The sequence below is a fragment of the Macaca fascicularis genome, chromosome 6, assembly GCF_037993035.2.
Source record: "Macaca fascicularis isolate 582-1 chromosome 6, T2T-MFA8v1.1".
NCBI lineage: Eukaryota > Metazoa > Chordata > Mammalia > Primates > Cercopithecidae > Macaca > Macaca fascicularis.
Genome location: NC_088380.1, coordinates 71483403 through 71505744, shown reverse-complemented (window position 1 = coordinate 71505744; position 22342 = coordinate 71483403). Strand labels below are relative to the sequence as shown.

At 40.8% G+C, this 22342-nt stretch overlaps 1 protein-coding gene across 18 annotated transcripts in view; it reads right to left on the bottom strand.

The window, feature by feature from the left end:
- The window catches only part of NLN (neurolysin), a 103209-nt gene that overhangs the window by 22265 nt on the left and 58602 nt on the right, over nucleotides 1–22342 (bottom strand). For all 18 annotated transcript variants that reach the window (XM_005557031.4, XM_073993524.1, XM_073993521.1 and 15 more), the window contains 3 exons: nucleotides 21149–21284; nucleotides 18249–18615; nucleotides 14037–14238 (listed from right to left, as the gene is read on the bottom strand). In XM_005557031.4, the coding sequence (XP_005557088.1) occupies nucleotides 14037–14238; nucleotides 18249–18615; nucleotides 21149–21284 (705 nt within the window). The remainder of the gene's footprint in view (nucleotides 1–14036; nucleotides 14239–18248; nucleotides 18616–21148; nucleotides 21285–22342) is intronic.

Here is a 22342-nt window from a genome sequence, read left to right as displayed (position 1 = left end):
CACCAGGAGTAGACTGCATATCAAGAAGTCACTTTCGTTGCTCATCCTTAAGAAGCAACTCCTCATCTCTTTAAGTTTTATCATGAGATGGCAGCAATTCAGTCACATCTTCAGGTTCTACTTTTAATTTTAGTTGTCCTGCTGCTTCTACCATATCTGCAGTTCCTTCCTCCACTGAGGTCTTGAATCCCTTCCTCAAAGTCATCTATGAGGGTTGAAATCAATTTCTTCCAAATTTCTGTTAATGTTGAAATTTTGATCTCTTCCCATGAATCATGCACGTTCTTAACGGCATTTGGAATGGTGAATCCTTTCCAGAAGGTTGTCAATGTACTTTGCCCAGATCCCTCAGATAAATTACTATCTATGGCAGCTGTAGTCTTATGAAATGCATTTCTTGTATAATAAGACTTGAAAGTTGAAATTACTCCTTGATCCATGGGCAGCAGAATGGCTGTTCTGTTAGCAGGCATGAAAATAACATCATCTCCTTGAACATCTCCATCCAAGCTCTTGTGTAACCAGGTACTTTGTCAAGGAGCAGTAATATTTTGAAAGGAATCTTTTGTTTTTGAGCAGTAGATCTCAACAGTGGCTTAAAATAGTCAGTAAGCCATCCTGTAAACAGATGTGTTGTCATCCAGGCTTTGTGGTTTCATTTACAGGGCACAGGTAAAGCGGATTCAGCATAATTCTTAAGGACTCTAGAATTTTCAGAATGGTAAATAAGCATTGGCTTCAACTTCAAGTCACCAGTTGCATTAGCCCCTAAGAGGAGAGTCAGCCTGTCCTTTGAAGCCTTCAAGCCAGGCATTGACATCTCCTCTCTAGCATTCCTGAAAGTCCTAGACGGCATCTTCTTCCAATAGAAGGCTATTTCATCTACATGGAAAATCTGTCATTTAGTATAGCCACCTTCATCAATGATCTTAACTAGATCTTCTGGTTAACTTGCCACAGCTTCTAAATCAACAATTGCTGCTTCACCTTGCACTTTAATGCTATGGAAACAGCTTCTTTCTTTGAACCTCAGGAACCAACCTCTGCTACCTTCCACCTTTTCTTCTACAGTTTCGTCACTTCTCTCAGCCTTCATAGAATGGGAGTTAGGGTCTTGCTCTGGATTAGACTTTGGCTTAAGGGAATGTTGTAGCGGGTTACATCTTCTATCCAGACCACTGAAACTTTCTCCAATCAGCAACAAGTCTATTTTGCTTTCTTATTATTTGTGTGTTCACTGGAGTAGCACTTTTAATAATGTTCAAGAACTTTTCCTTTGTTTCATAACTTGACTGACTGGCACAAGAGGCCTATCTCATCGTTTGACATGCCTCCCTCATGAAGCTTGATCATTTCTAGCTTTTGATTTAAAGCAAAAGATTTATGACTCTTCCTTTCACTTGAACACTTATAGGTCATTGTAGGGTTATTGACTAATCTAATTTCAACATTGTTGAGTCTCAGAGAATAGGAGGCCAAAGGAGGGGGTGAGAAATGGCTCGGTGGAGCAGTCAGTACCCATATAACATTCATCAATTGAGTTCGCTGTCTTATAAGAGCATGATTTGTGGCACCTCAAAACAATTACAATAGTAATATCAAAGATTGCTGGTCACAATAACAGATATAATAATAATGGAAAAGTCTGAAATACTGTGAGAATTACAAAAATGTGACATAGAGACATGAAGTTGAGCACATTCTGTTGGAAAAATAGCACTGACAGACTTGCTTGGGCAACATGGCAAGACCCTGTCTCTATGTAATAAAAAAGGAAATCACTGATCACAGATCACCGTAACAGATATAATAACAACGAAAAAGCTGTCCAGGTGTGGTAGCTCACATCTGTAATCCCAGCACTTTGGGAGGCCGAGGTAGGCAGGTTAGGCAGATCATTTGAGGACAGGAGTTCAAGATCAGCTTGGTCCGCATGGTGAAACCCATGTCTACTAAAAACACACACACACAAAAAAATTAGCTGGGAGTGGTGGTATGCACCTGTAATCCCAGCTACTTAGGAGGCTGAGACAGCAGATCACTTGAACCCGGGAGGCGGAGGTTGCAGTGAGCTGAAACTGTACCACTGGACTCCAACCTGGGAAACAGGGTGTGACTCCTTCAAAAACAAAGAAAAAAGTCTGAAATATTGTGAGAATCCCAAAATGTGAACAGAGACATGAAGTAAGCACATGCTGTTGGAAAAACAGCACTAACACACCTGCTTAAAGCATGGTTGACATAAATCTTCAGTTTGTAAAAAACATAGTATCTGAAGTACAATAAAGTGAAGGACAATAAAATGAGGTGTGCTTATATCATGGGCTCTTTACATGGATTATCTGATTTAAATCCCAAAATAATTGTATGAACTAACTATTATCTCCTTTTTCAAGATAAGGAAACTAAGGCATACAGAGATTAATGATGTAACTTCAATTTGAAACCAGGCAGTCTGACTTCATAACCCACAATCTTAACCACAAATGCTAACTGTCTCCGTATCTTACAGTAAAATGAAAAAAAAAAAAGGCTAAATGATGATATTACAAAATGACTAAATCCTTTTGGATGGGATCTAAAATACAAAAGTCTTATATCAAACCCTCCTTTATGTGAAGAGTTAAAGTGAGTTTTCAGTGTGCTTCCTTAGAAATTTGACTACTTCTTTATACTGGAAGATTTTTCAAAGATCAAACATGAAGCTGAAGTGTAAAGACCAGCCTTTGTAACATATGTCCTGAACCTGGGATTCTCCAATACTACTGATGTCAGTGGTGGCCCATCTTGGCTGCAGTAGGTGAAGCGTGGCTAGGGCTGTGTGCTCCATGCGGCTGGCAGGAGCCAGGAACAGGCAGAAGTCCTTCCCCCTTCTGAGTTGGCAGGGCAAGAGCCTCCCCTCCTGGGCGTAGCTGCTGACCCAAGTATGCCTGTGCTCTTGGGGGCCAGGAGCAGGCAGGAGCCCTGCCCTCCTGGGCACAGCTGAAATTGCCTAAGCCATGGATGCAGACCTGAGCATCCCTGTATTCTTAGGGGCTTGGAGGAGGCAGGAGCCCCACCCTCCTGGGTGTAGCTGCAGCTACCCAGCCATGGCTGTGGACCCAAGCATCTCTGTACTCTCAGGGTCCCAGGAAGCTCCCCCCACCCATTAGCAGGACCTGATCTGATCTTGGAGCAAAGCTGAGGTCAAGCCCAGGCACTGTCACAACTTGCCCAAGTGTGTGTATGCTCAGGACAGCACTGACATGCTAGCCCCCTGCTGCTTCAGCCCCTACTGAACTTTGGGCACTGACAAGCATGGGAGGGAAGTTGAGGGGGGAACTGAGCACAGCTTGGCACTGGCCTGCAGGCACCCCTCTGCATGAACAGCGTGGGTACCATAAACAGTGGTAGCAGGCAGACAGGTTCCTGGGCAGAAAGGGGTGGGTCCCTGGTGAAGCCCTACCTTCAAGCCGGGGAAGGCCTGAAGGCTGGGGGCCAGGATGCCAGTCCTGCGGACCAGAGTGGGAACTTAAGGTGCTTTTTTTGGGCCCACCCATAGGCCAATCAGCCTGCACATTCTCCCCTCTGAAGCCCATAAAAACACTGGACTCAGCCAGACTTGAGCTGATGTCAGGACAACCAGCTGCAGAGAGGAGCTACCCACTCCAGGGTCTCCTCTCTGCTGACAGCTGAGCAGACATCAGGATGATCAGCTGTGGAAAGGAGCTACACATCCCAGGGTCTCCTCTGCTGACAGCTGAAAAGACAGTGGGACAAGCAGCTGCGGAGAGGAGCTACCCACCCCAGGGTCTCCTCTCTGCTGAAAGCTGAACCCTCTACAGACGTCCTGCCTGTGGAGAGGAGCTACCCACTACAGGGTCTACTCTGCTGATAGCTGAACACTCACATTGGGACACCCTGGTTGTGGACAGGAACTACCCATTGTGCATGTTCTCTGAGCTGTTATTTTGCTCAATAAAGCTCCTCTTTGCCTTGCTCACTCTCCACTTGTTTGTGTACCTCCTTCTTCCTGGGCACGGGACAGGAACTCAGGACCTGCCGAATGGTGGGGCCTAAAGGGCTGTAACACAAACAGGACTGAAACATGCCCCTTGCTCGCCATGCTGTGGGCAACAAGGAGAGAAGAGTTGTGGCCCTTCAGAGAACTCAGACCCAGGAGCTCCCTGAGCCAGGGCTATGATATCTTCTTTTGGGCTCTGTGGTTCCCAGCGTCTCTAAGCTTCTGGGTGCCACTGTGTTCCCTAGTGCCAGCTGTGAAAGCTGCTTGTGGTACGCCTGGTCCAGCTGCAGCCTTGTAGGCAGCCTTGCCTTTAGCGCCTGTGCCAGCACCTGGAGCTGTTTGCACTGCCATAGCCAGCATGCCTGGCTGTGTACAGTGGTTGGACCCCAAGCTTGCTCACTCATGCACCCCTCGTCACTCCACTTGCCCTTGGCAGGCATGGGATCCAGGCCAGTAGTGCAAGCTGAGCACAGCCTGCTAGGCTGAGTTGGCCCAGTGGGCCCAAGCAAAACTTGGGCAAAGGCACCACTAGTCACAGAGGTTTCTGGCTGGTGATGTGACACCCCAAGGATCCTGTGACACTACTGCACAGTTTTCTCAAGGTGATGGTTTTTAAATAGATACTTACAGCAAATAAAGGCCAAATCACACCATCAGCCACTACCATACGATATACTGACAAAAATATAGACTTTGTATATCCTGCTTGTATGAAGATTTTTCAGTCATTAGTTGCATATGAGGAAGGAAGTCAACTCCAAATGACAACAAAAATGTGTGTGTGTGTGTTTGTGTGTGTAGGGGAGTATTCAGTATCCAGAAAAAAACATAAACAAATGAATAATTCATGAGTTAGAGAAAAATTGAATAAAATAAAAACAGTTATGTCATGCAGAGTACAGAAGAGAGGGCTTATTCTATTCAAAAGCCATTTTGTAGCTGTGGAGAGAGCACAGCAAATGAATGAAAGATCAACAATGTCTTCTAAAGAACAAAAGGAAATGTTTGTAAGGAGAAAAAGCTAAAAATAACCCTACTGCTTACTAATTTCCCGAAAGTTGGTCATGCTGTTTCTCTGTGAGCCCTTTGGACAACATCATTTAAATATTTTTCAAAAAAGGAGGACAAAGAACCTACGAAATTTGAAAACTCAATTTCCAGCAACAACTGAATTCTCAAGAGAAAGGAATGCACAGTCAGCCACTGTGTATGTCCACACAGAAACCATGGGTAAGACTTACAGTCTAGCAGCCTAATGGATCTTATACAAAACAGCATGGGTGCTGAACCATTACTCACTGTTGACCAGCCAACAAATACCATTCCCCAGTTTTTAAACTATAATCCAAAGAATCCTAAAAAAGTACTTCATATAGTTATCAATGCGAACAATTTGAAGGTGTTGATAATAGTTGCTTATGGGCCATGATAACTATTGATGCTAATGTATTTCCCAGATAAAGTGGTAAAAAACATACAAAATAATCTAATTAAGAAATATTTTTTGTAGCTGACACTTCAAAGAATTTTAGGGCATTTTTTGCTGCAGGAAATATTTAGATAATAAAAGCCTAGAAAACAATGTAAACTTAGACTCCTGTTTGGTCAGAAGTTCTTGAGAGGAAGATAGTCTTCTAAATACACGATTTTGGCCAGGCACGATGGCTCATGCCTATAATTCCAGCACTTTGAGAGGCAGAGGCAGGAGAATTGCTTGAGCTCAGGGGTTCAAGATCAGCCTGGGCAACGTGGTGAATCCCCGTCTCTACAAAAACTACAAAAAAATTATCTGGGCATGGTGGCGCATTCCTGTAGTCTCAGCTACTCAGGAGTCTGAGATGGGAGGATCGCTTGAGCCTGGAAGGCTGAGGCTGCAGTGAGCCATGATCACGCCACTGCACTCCAGCCTGGGCAACAGAGTGAGACCCTGCCTCAAAATAAATAAATAAATAAATAAGTAAGAGAGCTTTCTTTATTATCTTTTTTTTTTTTTTTTTTCCTGAGACAGAGTCTCGCTCTGCTGCCCAGGCTGGAGTGCAGTGGCAGAATCTTGGCTCACTGCAAGCTCCGCCTCCCGGGTTCATGCCATTCTCCTGCCTCAGCCTCCTCAGTAGCCGGGACTACAGGCGCCCACCACCATGCCTGGCTAATTTTTTGTATTTTTAGTAGAGACGGGGTTTCGCCGTGTTAGCCAGGACGGTCTTGATCTCCTGACCTCATGATCCGCCTGCCTCTGCCTCCCAAAGTGCTGAGATTACCGGTGTGAGCCACCGTGCCCGGCCTTCTTTACTATCTTTTAAACGAACAATAGGATGTCTAAAATGTACTCTGTTTCAGATTTTTACAACAGATAACTTGATGCTATAGAGATTAACTTTGCAATTCCTACAGTGCAGTAACAGCAGGAGCAGAATCATATAAATTGAAGCTTCAGAAGTCCTATGAGCTTTTGCTGTATTTAAAGGCCAAAATCTTACATGTGCTTGTTCGAATTAAGAGACCAATTGCTTTTAATGGCTACAACTAAGTGTTATTTTCATGATAGCAAATCCCAACTCAAAGAAAAGGCAGTTGCTGAAATCAATAAGTGTATTGTGCTCATGAAAAAGGACAGGCCTCAGGAGACCTGACATTGGCTGTCTGAGGTGATCCAGTATTGATTTCTTAGCAGTCATTCCACATCCTGGCCTGTCTAATCTATCCCTAAATCCAGGGATGATGGAGAAGTTTATATAACAAGGCAAGGTATTTTGTTTTAAAAAAGTGAGCACTATCTACTAGACTGTGCCATAAATAGATGATTAAAAGGCCATAGTTTTAACTTCACACATACTGAGTCAACACCGGAAATGATAGTAGTAATAAAGAGAATGTGATGACATCCTTCTTTATCTTCACAACTTCCCTATAGTTCAACAGTTCAGTATTACCATCAACCTTTAAAGGACCCAGGAAATAACATAATTTGGAGAAGTTTTGAATACTCTGCATATTAAGTTCAGAGGCTGGCTCCCAAACTAGCTATACCTTCCTGTTCAGGTACATCTTATGTAAACTGCTTCTTTTCAAGATGAAAACAAATAAAGGTACTATTCAAACTCAAATGCTAGAGAGTATGCTTTATTCACCATTGTATTTCCCAAATCCAGCACCGAAAGTAGAGGATGTCCAAAAAATACCTGTGAAATGGATGAAGCCCTGGGGAGAATGTTTCTGTAAGAAGATTCAAACTTAAACAACTCAAAGATATTTTCTCTTGTTATCATTCTTGACTTGACCTCAACTTCTCACTTCTCTACCTTTTTTCAATACTTAAAATTCTACTTTTATTATTTTACTTATTATGCTTTTAATTTTTTATTTTTTGCATTTCATGTCCTCAAGCTAAATTCGAAACATTCAATACACTCTAACTTTTCTTTCTTTTGAACTGCATCCTACCATACATATGACATGTCAGACACAATAGATAATCAATAATTCTGTTTCTTAAAATAACTATATAAGCTGGGCATGGTGGGTCACGTCTGTAATTCCAGCATTTTGGGAGCCTGACATGGGCAGATTGCTTGAGCCCAGGAATTCAAGACCAGCCTGGGCAACATGGTGAAACCCTATCTCTACAAAAAATACAAAAATTACCCAGGTACAGTGGTACACGCCTGTGGTCCCACCTACTTAGTAAGCTGAGGTGGTAGGATCAACTGATCCCGGAGAGGTGGAGGCTACATTGAGCCATGATTGTGCCACTGCACTCCAGCCTGAGTGACAGAGTGAGACCCTGTCTCCAAAAACAAACAAACAAACAAAAAACTAAACATCTCTCTCTTTAGAGATGTTTAAAAAAATATTTTAAAAATATTTTTGATTTTTAAAAAATAATACATGTAGAAAATGCACTAAGCAAATGAAAGAAATAAGCACATTCCCAAATGAACATTACGCGTTAATACATTCATATTTTGGTTTATGACTTCATTTATTTTATTTTCACATGTATGTACTGTTTGTATATGTAAAAGCAAACAAATAAAATAACAAAAAGAAGATCCTGAAAGAAATTACATCTAAAGTAAAAGTCATAAACTGTAACAGTGTGCAGGAGTTGGGGCTAGGGAGACAGGGTGACAGCAGAGGCCACAAGGTTGACGATAGGAAGTTCACTGCATTTTAGGACAGAAACCTCAATGGTCAACTCGCACAGAGGGAAACCTAGAAATAAATAAATGCATCCATTCCACATTTGCATTCATTCTACATTAGCAGAGTCTCATTTAATAAACTTAGGAGAAGGAAGTCCATCCAACGGGACCACACATTTGGAAGACCAAATTCAGACCATGAAATAGTGTTGTCTCCAGTGCATGGAATGGGAGCACAACTAGGTAATAAAGTACAGTAGTTAGGTCATGACTATCAGACCCTGGGCAGGTCCTTCTATGTCTCAGATTTTTCACTTGGAAAATGGGCACAATAACAGTACCCATCTACTTCAGAGCGTAATGTGAAGATAAAAATGAATGAATGAATGTAAAGCCTATCTTCTTCTCAGCCTGTATATTCTGCCTGACTAGGTATGGTCTTGACGGGTCTAACCTGGTTTGTCTTTCACTTCCTGAGGGTTAATACTGAAGATAAATATACCCACACAGGTCTTTAGCTGATCCTCCATCACTTCCAATACTCCAAGCTGCTCTTTCTGTTACTGTTTCAGGAATAAAACTTCTAAGTAGGCAGCAATCATGAAAACAAAACAGAACCAAATACAAACGTGATGGTTTCCAATCACCTTCCACAGATCTTCACTCAAAACCCACTGAAGGTAAGCATTTGTGAATTCTTTTGAACCTTAAGTGGCAGTAAATTGTCTTACGGCAAATGGTCTTTTTCCCCCCGCTTTCTAGTTTTGAGTTGTATATTGATCTCAAAAGAGCTGAATTACACAAGCATAGTTTTCAGAATACTTCACATATGCATGGCACCTTATGCTTTTCCAAGTGCCTTTTCACATACTGCTTGGTTTAATTCTACCAACCATCCAGGGAAGTACATAGAATTGCTGTTGTCCCCATTTTCTGAATAAGAAGAATGAGATGGTTCAAAGAGTTTAAATAACTTTCCCCAAGTCACACAGCCAGGCCCACAGATACACAGATGATGTTTGATCCAGTGCTCTTGCCATAAGACCAGGGTGCCTTTCTGACGAATACAGGGTACATTTATCTACAGCAGTATCTAATCTAAATATTTAGAGCAGACAAGCTGCTTTGTTTAGTAGTTTTCAACCAAATTAATGATTTCAAGTCACATAATTTGAAGTTCCTCTGCCCATCCCTTTCACATTTAATTAAGAAGGCTTTAGTGTAATTCTGATGTGTTTCCATAGAATAATGACATCTTTACAATTCAAAATTCATCACCGCTCTTAACGTACAACATAACACAGACATCACAATGGAGGCTAAGAGGCATTACTACTTTACATAAGTTCAAAGGCCAGTGATTACTGACAGCTCAAAGCACAATAAAGCCATGCAACAGAAACAGATACTAGAGATATCACCTCTTGATTGCTATCTTCAAAATTACCTACCTACCCTGTAAACGTAATACGAGTGAAACTCATGTCCTGAATGATGAGATAGTAGACATATTGATCTAGCACATCTACATGTTTGAAAACTAGATGTTCTTGCCAACATGTTTAAATATTACGATGACAAGCTCAAACAAGCTCTTCTAGTCATGAAACCTGCCAACTGCCACAGTGGAGAGCTCAAACACTGAGCTGCCATTTCTTAAAACCAATCTACTGAATATATGTGGCAAATTTTTAATTCACTATATATTTCTCAGGTAAACTAGAAGTATTACTGAACATAGAAGTTGTCAATCTCCATATTCACTATCATCTATTTTAGGTCAGTACAAAAGGCTTTCAAATTATAAATTTGCAAATATATGGACTGGTGCCTACGAAAAACAAAAGTGGTGATCACTGGTGATGACCTTAAAAGTTCTTAAAATATTACAGGCTATCTGAAAGGATTAATAGACAAGAAGATATTTTTCAAAGATAATCTCATGAAGATATGACCAAGCAAAGAATTGTACCAACACACTATTCATCAGTATGACACATTTTGTGCTCATGGATGAGGTTAGGCAAAACTTAAGAACTGAATATGTCTACTGTTTCAAGAGAGACACACTAAGCTGGTGAATGCAATATATATATTAATAGTTCAGTCACGAGTCAGACAGCTCTAAAATGTCAGAGTACCAAAAAAGATTTTCCAGTACTAAATTGACTATCTCAAAAGATCATGATTAATGTAAGAAATAATGGGAACAATGGAATGAGTTGTGGAGAACTGACCAAATACATGGCAAGCATATGATAATAAGTTTATAAGAGGACTGTGCCTGAAAAAAGAACATGCATCAACAGCATTGAAAAACCTATTTGAAGATCACTATTATCTTAATAAATGTGATTAAAAGACCAAAATGCTTCCTTATGAAATAACCAAGTAAGAAGGAAACTGCTATAACTCAGGAGTTCTTAACTTGAGATTCATTACGGTGAGGGCTTTGAGGGGTCTGTGAGCCCTTTGGAATTTTACGCATATTTGTAGGTGTATTTTTCTACAAGAGGTACCCACAGCATAAATCAGATTTTCATAGGGTCCTCAGATCCAAAAATGTGAGCATCTACTATTTTAAAAGTAGGTCATTATTAATCTATGTACAAATATATAACTGGATTTTGGATAAGTAATACACCATAAATTTAAAATTAAGAAAATATTTTTGACTTTTCTAAATTATAAAAATGTTTTTTAAATACAAACTGGAGTTATCCTAATTAAAGGAAATGTCAACCACAGTGTGGATATTGATAGAAGGTCCACATGATAAATATTTCAGGGATCCTAGTGCTATGACAAGAGACTTTATTTATTTATTTTGAGACAGAGTCTCACTCTGTCACCCTGGCTGGAGTGCAGTGGCACAATCTTGGTTCACTGCAGTTTCTGCCTTCTGGGTTCAAGCGATTCTCCTGCCTCAGCCTCCTGAGTAGCTGGGATTAAAGGTATGTGCCAGCATGCCCGGCTAATTTTTGTATTCTTAGTTGAGACGGGGTTTTGCCATGTTGGCCAGGCTGGTCTTGAACTCCTGACCTCAGATGACCCACCTGCCTGGGCCTCCCAAAGTGCTTGGATGACAGGTATGAGCCACCAAGCCTGGCCTATTTTATTTATTTTTTGAACAGGCTCTGGTTCTATCGCCCAGGCTGGAGTGCAATGGCACAACCTTGGCTCACTGCAACTTCCACCTCCCAGGCTCAAACCATCCTCCCACTTCAGCCTCCCAAGTAGCTGGGACTACTACAGCCTCCCAAAGTGCTGGGGTTGTGGGTATGAGCTGCCATGCCTAGCCTTGCGAAGCCTAGCCACACTACCACACCCAGCTAATTTTTTTGTATTTTTAGTAGAGATGAGTTTTTGCCATGTTGCCCAGCCTGGTCTTGAACTCCTGGGGTCAAGCAATCCTCCTGCCTTGGCCTCCCAAAGTGCTGGGATTACAGGCATGAACCACCATGTCCAGTCAGTGCTATGATAATAGATTTTAAAATCACCTAAGAAAGAAAGGTTAGATTATTCTGAAAGATTTATTTTCCTTGGATTAAAGAGAGATTAAAAATGGTTATATCAGGACATTTCTCTGGACATATTCATATATTATTCCCCTCTGTTTTTTAAAACAAAAGATGGAAGCACCAGGATAAAAGATAAAATGTTGAAAGAACCAAACAGTTTTTAAACAAAGGTGACAGAAGCATTTTGGAAATGAATGGGTACATTTTGGGTTATTACAATGATTAGGGCTACTCTGGGATATAAGGATGCTGGATGCACAGGACTGATTCTGCGCATGTTGGGACAACAAAAAGACTGTTCCATGTCCTGCTTGTCATTCATACTCTCTGCTGGACTATTCACATAAATGAAAAAAACTATCAGTAACTGAGCCGAGAAACTAACCCCACTGTACATATTTTTGCAAAGCATTTTTTTTTTTTTTTTTTGAGACAGGGTCTCACTTTTTCACCCAGGCTGGAGTGCAGTGAGCACAGCTCACCACAGCCTCGACCTCCTGGGCTCAGGCAATCCTCCTGCCTCAGCCTTCTGAGTAGCTGGGACTACATGTGTGTGCCATCATGCCTGGCTAATTTTTGTATTTTTTGTAGAGACTGGGTTTCACAATGTTGCTGGTCTTGAACTCCTGAGTTCAGGCGATCTGCCGGCCTCGACCTCCCAACATGCTAGGGTTGCGGGTGTGAGCTGCTATGCCTAACCTTGTGAAGCATTTTTTTACACAATTTTAATTTCTAAGACTACAAGTACTAGGATCTACTGTGTAAATCGAAGTGAGATTACTTGTTTTTGAAGTTTCCCAGGAAGTGTTCATCATTTTGGAAAATCATGCCACCATTGTCAGCACTGTTCTAGGACTTGAGCTGACAACATAAACCACTTCAATCAGTTTGCACTTGCTGACGCTCCATTCAGGATTACTTCCACACAGTGCAAACCTCCGGCATACTTCATTATGTCTTACTGCATAGTCATATCCAAGTATTATCACTTGAAAAACACAAAAATTTCTTCCATTTATATTCAGTGAGGACACTGTACTGATTTAAAAAGATTCTCTGTATAAAGACCATTAAGGAAAATCCAAATAAATTGTGGTGTTCAGTCAGGAGTACTGTATGAATGCTGGCTTCTTAGCTATGACAAATGTGCTACTGGAATGGAAGATGTTAGAAGTAGGGGTGACAGGGTGAGGGACAATACAGGCAATCCTTGTATTGTCTTTGCAAGTTTTCTGCGAATCTAAAAGTATCCTAATAAAAAGGTTTTTGTTTTTGTCACTGTTGTTTTTTAAGTCTACCTTTAGAGACATATAAAGATTTCAAATTAGGAAAACTGTACCTTCATTTCTGTTACTATCAGTTTTTTGGGTGGTTTTCTTTTCTTTTTTTTTTTTTAAGTCAAGGTCTTGCTCTGTCACCTAGGCTGGAGTGCAGTGGCACAATCATGGCTCACTGGAATCTCAACCTCCTGGACTCAAGTGATCCTCCCACATCAGCCTCACAAGTAGCTGGGACCACAGGCATATACCACCATGCCTGGATAATTTTTGTATTTTTGTTTGTTTTCCCATGTTGCCCAGCTGTTCTCAAACTCCTAGACCCAGGCACTCCTTCCACCTTGGCCTCCCAAAGTGCTGGGATTACAGGCATGAGCCACCATGCCTGGCCAATAATAGTATATTTCAACTATTAGGTTGAATTGCTGAACTAGACATTTTCCTATGTTAATAATGGTTAAATGTTAGCAGGTTCATACGGTTCATGCCTGGCATGAGCCTAATTAAATGGATTGTATTACAAAGTTGAGAATAAATGTACTTTTTATTTTCAGAAATAAAAAATCAGTTTTAATCTACTGCACACATACACCTCCACTCTGCCAAATTCTTTGTATAGTTATATTATCTATGATTTTAATTTGAAGTTAGTAAAGCGAAATGTTACAAAATTATTATTTAAAAATGAGTAAAGAGTCTAAGAGGATTGAAAAATCACTAAAGTAAACAAAGCATTGATAAGCAGAAGACAGAGATTACAGCGCAGTTTTTCTGAGAAATTTATACCAAATTCCTATGGAAAAGGATTACAAGGAAAGAGCAAAGTATCTGTAACCTTTCCTTATAGATAGTCTTATTCTTTTTCCATAGGCCGTTATTCAAGAAACCTCTTTCACTGGTAGATGAACCTCCAAGTAAAAATATGTTGTGAAAGAGGACAGGAGAAGGAAAATTTTGGTTTTGCAGGAGGCCTATAAAATTCTTGAACACATTCAGCTTCTGAAAAAAACATGTTAGGAGCAGAAACCTGACAGCAGTCAAAAAGTTTTCTTAAAAAACCAACTGGCAGGTTTACTGGGGGAAAAAAACTCACCTGTGCACAAATCTGATGCATCACGTGACCAAACTCATGGAAGTAAGTCCTCACCTCGTCGTGTCTCAGGAGAGAGGGACGACCTGCCACTGGCTGTGAGAAGTTCACCACGAGGGCAGCCACTGCCATCATCCGGCTTCCATCAGGCAGAAGGCAGCCAGGCTGGAGACCAAAGCAGGCTGCATGATTGTATTTTCCTTCCCTAGGAGCCAGAAACACGCGTTGACAAGATAGGAAAATTCTCCTCCAGCAACTACATTGGCATGGCCTCTTCCGGTCATTAAGCCCTATCTGTTACCAGAGATGCTTTTAAACATTAATTTACCTTTTAGAAAGTAGGTTATTTTGCCAAAATGGAAAACCTAACGCTAAACAAACAATAACTCCACTATCATTCTGTGTGAACTCCAAAGTTTCTTTTGTTGAAAAATCTCAAGGTAAGAATGAAGAACGCATGTGACACCGACAGCTGAATGTCCAATTTATTTTAATGACGTTCTACTTTTCTTTTTCAAAGATGGGATTATTAAACACTAAACAATGCTGAAACACAAATTTGAAATAAAAGATACAGCTTGACTCACTAGGCAGCCTTTTCATTAAAATCGGAATAAAAAACTGAATTTCAGACAATAAGGTTTCTCCTTTTATTTGAGGAGGAAAGAATCAGTAATCACAATAAAATAAGCTTCTTTTATAAACCAGACAGGCCTTTTTGAAACAGAATGCTTTTAGTTAGCCTGGGAAAATGCATAAATTATACTATCAATTAGTCTATCCTTACATAGTGTGGCATCCGTGATGGTCTTTCCAAAAGCTATTAGACTTCATTCTCCAAAAGCTATCAGACTTCATTCTCCAAAAGCTATCAGACTACATTCTGGGAGTAGGTGTCCTTTCCCCCTTTTCTTTTGCTCAGAAGACTAATAGTACCTGTTTTTTTTTTTTTTTCTTTGAGACAGAGTCTTGCTCTGTCACCCAGGCTGGAGTGCAGTGGCATGATCTCAGCTCACTGCAACCTTCGCCTCCCAGGTTCAAGCAATTCTCCTGCCTTTGCCTCCTAAGTAGCTGGTATTACAGGTGTGTACCACCATGCTGGTTAATTTTATTCTTGTTGTTTTGAGATGGAGTCTCGCTCTGTTGCATAGGCTGGGATGTGGTGGCAAGATCCTGGCTCACTATAACCTTCACCTTCTGGGTTCAAATGATTCTCCTGCCTCAGCCTCTAGAGTAGCTAGGACTACAAGTGCCTGCCACCACGCCCAGCTAATTTTTGTTTTTTTAGTAGAGATGGGGTTTTGCCATGATGGCCAAGCTGGTCTCAAACTCCTGACCTCAGGTGATCCGCCCTCCTTGGCCTCCCAAAGTGCTGAGACTACAGGTGTGAGTCACTGTGCCCAGCCTGATTTTTGTACTTTTAGTAGAGACAGGGTTTCACCATGTTGGCCAAGCTGGTCTTGAATTCCTGGCCTCAGGTGATCCACCTGCCTTGGCCTTCCAAAGTGCTGGGATTACAGCCACTGCACCCAGCCAGTACCTGGTCTTTTTAAAACCTATTCTGAATACCCTTTTTAAAAGTCAGTTAGACAAATAAAACAAGTTAATCCCTTTTACCTTCATGAAGAGAACATCTAAGATGACAGGAAGTAAACATTAACTTTAGGTCACTGCTTTCACAAAGATTACTCAGCCACCCATACCAGGGTGCTGGTAGCAATGACCAGATCTCTGAGTACAAAAGAAATTAATTATATCCTGGCAGGGAGACAGCAGAATGAGGTAGCAGGAATTGTTCTTTGACCCTGGAAAGAAAATCTGAGGACAGTTATAGCAGACTCCAATGTTAAAGGATTACTCCTGAAAGAGTTCTTGGGTTAAAACTATATCCTGACACTTTTTAGTTAAAAGTAAGACTCATCTATATTTGGCAGGGTTTTACTTTTAGGTCATAATATAAGTGAAAGTAAGTCCGTAAAGCACCAGGTGATACAGTTTGGCTGTGTCTCCACCCAAAGCTCATCTTGAGCTGTGGTTATCATAATCCTCACGAATCGTGGGAGGGACCTGGTGGGAAGTAATTGATTCACAGGGGCAGTTACTCCCATGCCAGTCTCATGATAGTGAGTGAGTTCTCACAAGATCTGATGGTTTTATAAGGGGCTTTCCTCCCTTTGCTTGGCACTTCCCCTTCCTGCTGCCACGTGAAGAAGGATGTGTTTGCTTCCCCTTCTGCCATGATTGTAAGTTTCCTGAGGCCTCCCCAGCCCTGCAGAACAGTAAGTCAATTAAACTTCTTTCCTTTATAAATTACCCAGTCTCAGTCAGTTCTTTACAGCATTGTGAGAACGGACTAATACACCGGGATAATCACTTAAAGACACTTCTGCCCACCAACTGGATGACACAGTTACTCAACCTACTTTTCAGCACTCAAAGTCAGTGGATTACAAACCTGTATGTATTACTGAATGAGGGGGATACTATCCTCTACTTTGATCTATTTAGTAAAATGATTAGTAATTATAAGAGGTTGACTTTGCTTTAGAAAGTAGCCTGGGGAGAAAGAGATCCAAATCCTTTTGTGTCTGATGAAACACTATGGAATCTATAGTTATTACATGCTACAGACACAATTATAACATTTTTTTGTAATTGTTACCACTGATATCTGGGCAAGATGATTTGCATATATAGTCTTTAATGAATAAAATAATCCTGTAAAAGGATTTTCAGTCCTATATTACAGAGGAAGAAACAGAATCTCAAAGAGGTTACGTCACTCAAGCATTCAAACTCAAATCTGACTGACTGCAAAGGTTTTGCTACTTCTACTAAACTGTGCTGCCTCTCAGCCAGACTGAAGGGAGTGGCCATAGATGAATAGCAGACAGATTACCTAATAAACATTCTGGTGCTCAATTTTATTTTATTTATTTATGTTTTTTGAGTTAAGAGTCTTGCTCTGTTGCCCAGGCTAGAGTGTATTGGCGTGATCTTGGTTCCAGGGTTCAAGCTATTCTCATACCTTGGCCTCCCGAGTAGCTGAGACTACAGATGCCTGTTTAATTTTTGTATTTTTAGTAGAGATGGGGTTTCACCATATTGGCCAGGCTGATCTCGAACTCCTGACCTCAAGTGATCTGCCCACCTCAGCCTTCCAAAATGCTGGGATTACAGGTGTGGGCCACCATGCCTGGGTGGTGGTCAATATTAAATTGAGTAAATGTAGTGCACAAACTAGATGATGATGACAATGACAATAGTAGCAGCTAACTTTGATTAAGCCTTCGCTATGTGCTGAGCAGTCTTCTAAATGCTTTGCATGTATTTAACCAATTTAATCCTTACAATGACCATACAAAGCAGCTACTATTAATATTCCCATTTTATAGGACCTATAATATAGGTAAGAAAACTGGGGCATAGAAAAATTAAGTAACTTACCTAGTAAATGATGATGCCAGACATTCTGGCTTCAGACCCACATTTTAAATCTCTATACTAAGAAGCCCACGTGAGAAATATGAAAGAGTAGTGTCTGTTTTTTAATTAATTTTTTTAGAGATAGGGTCTAGCTCTGTCACCTAGGCTAGAATGCAGCAGTATGATAATAGTTCACTGTAACCTTAAACTCCTGGACTCAAGTGACCCTCCTGCTTCAGCACAGCTAGGACTACAGGTGTGCACTACCACACCTGGCTAATTTTTAATTATTATTATTTTTTTGAGACAGGGTCTCACTCTGTCACAGAGGCTGGAGTGCAGTGTTGCAATCTTGGCTCACTGCAGCCTCCACCTCTGAGGCTCAAGTGATCCTCTTACCTCAGCCTCTCGAGTACCTGGGACTATAGGCATGTACCACCACGCCTGCTAATTTTTGTATTTTTTGTAACAACAGAGTTTTGCCATGTTGCCTAGGCTAGTCTTGAAGTCCTAGACTCAAGCAATCCACCTGCCTCGGCCTCCCAAAGTGCTGGGACTACAGGCATGAGCCACCGCACTTGACCTAATTTTTAAATTTTTGTAGAGACAGGGCCTCACTGTATTGCCCAGGCTGGTCTCAAACTCCCAGCCTTAAGCAATCCTCCCACCTTGGCCTCCCAAAGTGTTGGGATTACAGGCATGAGCCACTGTGCCTGGCCAAGAGTAGAGTCTTAAAGTAGGTAGCAGCTGAATCCCTAAGGTCCCTTCCAACAACGTGATCCTCAGTACCTTGGATAGAGGTCCAAATAGAACTGTCCCAATACTTCTCCTGTAGCTTTATCCTTCACAGTATAAAGTGTAACACTCTTGTTCCAAACATGGGCATCTGTCACTTGCTCAAATGAGAGTCCCAACAACTCCTGGTAGGTGTTCAGCAAGCCTTCGGTGACCACCTCAATTGGGAAGTATTCCTTGAGGAACTCTTGGTCTATGGAGTACTTGAGTTCCTCTGTCTGAGTCATGTAGTAATATAGATCCCAGGCATTGATTTTCCCATCATATTCAAAACCCCTGTCTTCACATTCCTTTTTCTTCAAATTCAAAATAAACTCTCGTTCTGCTTCACCCAAGGGTTTTAATTTCTGGCTTAAATCATCTGTGAAGGAAAAGGGAAAAGTTAGTGATCTACTTGCTTTTGGGAGCAAACATACTCATAAATACCACCTGTGTTTTAGCACGGTGCTTCCTCCTTTGCAGTATTCAATACAGAAAAATCAGGGGGAAAGAGGGAAAGGAGGAAAAAAGTGAGGGAGGAAAGCAGGCTCTATTATGGAAGCACACTTTGCTCTTTGGGGTTATTGATTTTATGGTCCTAGCTCCTCTTTTATTTTTTATTTTTTATTTTTTTGAGACGGAGTCTCGCTCTGTCGCCCAGGCTGGAGTGCAGTGGCCCAATCTCAGCTCACTGCAAGCTCTACTCCCAGGTTCACACCATTTTCCTGCCTTGGCCTCCAGAGTAGCTGGGACTACAGGTGCTCGCCACCACACCTGGCTAGTTTTTTGTATTTTTTTTTTTAGTAGAGATGGGGTTTCACTGTGTTAACCAGGATGGTCTCCATCTCCTGACCTCATGATCCACCCGCCTTGGCCTCCCAAAATGCTGGGATTACAGGCATGAGCCACCGTGCCCGGCCACCCCTTTTTCTTTTAACACCACCAGAACTGGGCCATGAGTTCCTCAATTCATCACCAAAGCTCAAGTTTATCTCAGAGAACACTGACTGAAGAATGTTATTCAGGAAGTAAAGCAACAGTGAAGCCAAAGTCATGTACATGATTATTCTTCGATGCAGTTAGTCGGACTCCTAAGAAAGCTAGGAAAAAAACATCAGACGTGACCTGTGGTCAATGTTATCTAGAAATTCCTATCAATGGGTTTAGTTTCTCATTACCCCATTTCTATGAAGGTCTATCTGGACACAGCAATTCCAGTTTTCAGCTGGAGAAAGTTCTGAGAACCACAAATTATATTGCTGTGGTCAATTTTTCACTTTACTGCATTTGGCTAAATGAGTATGGTCTTATGTATTTATTTTTTACATTTCTGTTACATATGTTAAGATATAAACGTGCCTGGCTCGGCAGAGGACATGGCAGTTCAGAAGGCAACCCCACAAAGTGAGAGATGGAGGAGCAGCCCGAGGAATACTGTGAAATGAGGAAACTCATGGAGGATACAAAGATACAGTTTTCCATATATGTATGTGTGTGTGTGTGTGCATGTATGTATACACACGCACACGCGTGCACGCGCACGCACACACACACACATATATACAGAGAGAGAGCGAGCGAGCAAGTGAGAGAGCGAGAGAGTTTTGCTATGTTGCCCAGGCTGGACTCCAACTCCCAGATTCAAGGGATCCTCAAACCTTAGCCTCCCAAGAGGACACTTTGCATAGGAATACGCCAATCTCAAATTAGAAGGAAAACTCCTTTAAATGAATTAAGTTAGTCAGGTGGTTACTAAGGAACATTTTAGTGTATGCAATCACCACTGAAGGAAACATTCTCTACAAACCTGTTAACTCTCTTAGCCATTCTCTTTTATATCATGCATCAAACTGTAGAGTAATTACCTGTTCACACTTCTGTTGTTTCCAGTAAGTGACAAATCCATTGAGAAAAGGACCTTGTCTCTTTTTAAAAAATTATCTTTATTTTCAGAGACAGGGTCTTGCGCTGTCACCCAGGCTGGAGCACAGTGGCGTGATCATGGCTAACTGTAGCCTTGAACTACTGGGCTCAAGGGATCCTCCCACCTCAGCCTCCCAAGTAGCTAGAATTACACGGGCACGTCTCACCGTGCCTGGCTAATTTTTAAATTTTTCTGTAGACACAGGGTTGGGGTCTCTTTGTTTCCCACGCTGGTCTTGGACTCTATGCCTCAAGTAGTCCTTCCACCTTGGCCTCCCAAAGTGCTGAGATTACAGGCATGAGCTGCCATGCCCAGCAAAAAGGACCTTGTTTTATTCCTTTCTGTAATCCTACTATTTAGCATACTGCCTAAGACTGAATAGTTATTTCATAAATGTCTCATGAATGAATGAGTGAATTATACAATAACAAATACGTACCATTTGTGGTGTTAAACCTTAATATATTCATTAGATAATAGTTTTTATGTATATTATTTTATATTATAGTTATTAGATAATAGTTTTTATGTATATTATTTTATATTAGTTCTGTATATTAACAAGTGGTTTCTGGAATATTAAATGTTTTTTGTTTATATATGTTCTATTTTTATGTACATCATATTTGTCAGCTTATTTTATACAAATTCATAAGCAGCCATGCTATGACTACTAAATCCCTAGTGACAACAGTGAATAATGCCAGTAACTTTAGTAACTCTCTGTTAGAACCTACATGTCATATTAGGAATTAGTATAAAGAGCCTAAACAAGATATAAGATACAGTGAAGCCAGGCCTATACAGCAATATAAACAATGAGCAGTCCCTAAAACCAAGCATACTTCTAACACATAATAGGTGATCAATATACTTCTCTCGAATGAATGAAAAGTAGGATGTCCTCAAAGGCATATTATGTTCTGAGGCCTTCTGTCCCGTTGACATGGTACAGCAAAACAGTCATAGGAAAAAAAAAAAAAAAACTAACCTAGAAAGGCTGTTACGCGGCTTGTGCTCTTTGCAGTGTTCATTTCAAGGACGAAGTCAGCATGTGTGCTATAACCGAGTAGTTTGGCTACCTTGGCCCGCAGTGGGAGTAGCTGCTGCAAAATTATGGTGTTTTCCTAGTAATAAACAACAGCAACAAAACAAAGGCTAATCAATAATTTGATCCGAAGCACTAAAAGGAAGAATTATTGTATGTATTTTTAGGTTTGTAAAATTGTCAAATATTTTTGGAGCATTTAAACTTCTGTCCCATTTGGTGTTATAGGCTTTTTTTTCTTTCTTTTCGGATTCATGAAATAATTTATGACTTTTTAAACCTCAGGAGATAACTATGAGGTCTTAACAAAATTGTAGGCGCTATAAACTTAGAATGAAAATATATTTTTCATGAATATAGCGAATCCGTATTTATTTTTACTGACAGAACTGCACCTAATATTGGTACTTTAAGTTCTTTTGGACATTTTTATTGTGGTAAAAGACACAAAACATAACATTTTTAATTTCATACCCATTCGTATGGCTACTATTTTTAAAAACACAGAAAATGTGCTGGTGAGGAAATGGAGAAATTGGAACCCTTGCGCATTGCTGATGAGAATGTAAAGTAGTTCAGCTGCTGTAGAAAATGGTATGGTGATTCCTAAAAAAATCAAACCATATGATCCAGCAATTCCACATCTCGGTAAATAACACAGAGAATTGAAAGCAGAGACTCGAAGAGAGATCGACACACCCGTGTTCGCAGCAGCATGATTTATAACAGCCAAAAGATGGAAGCAACCCAAGTGTCCATGGACAGATACACAGGTAAACAAAATGTGGCATACATATACAATGGAATATAACTCTGCCTTCACAAGGAAGGAAATTCTGACACGCTACAACGTGGATGATCCTTTAAGGTATGCTAAGTGAAATAAGCCAGATACAAAAAGACAAATATTTTATTATTCCACTTATATGAAGTTCCTAGAGTAGTGAAATTCACAGAGACACAGAATAGAATAGTAACTGCCAGGGTCTGGGGAAAGGGGGTAGTGGGGAGTTAATGCTTAATGGGTACAGTTTCAGTTAAGGAAGACGAAAAATCTCTGCAGGTGGATGGAGGTGATGGCTGCAGAAAAATATAAACATATTCTCAATGTGAATATACTTAATGCCACATGCTATG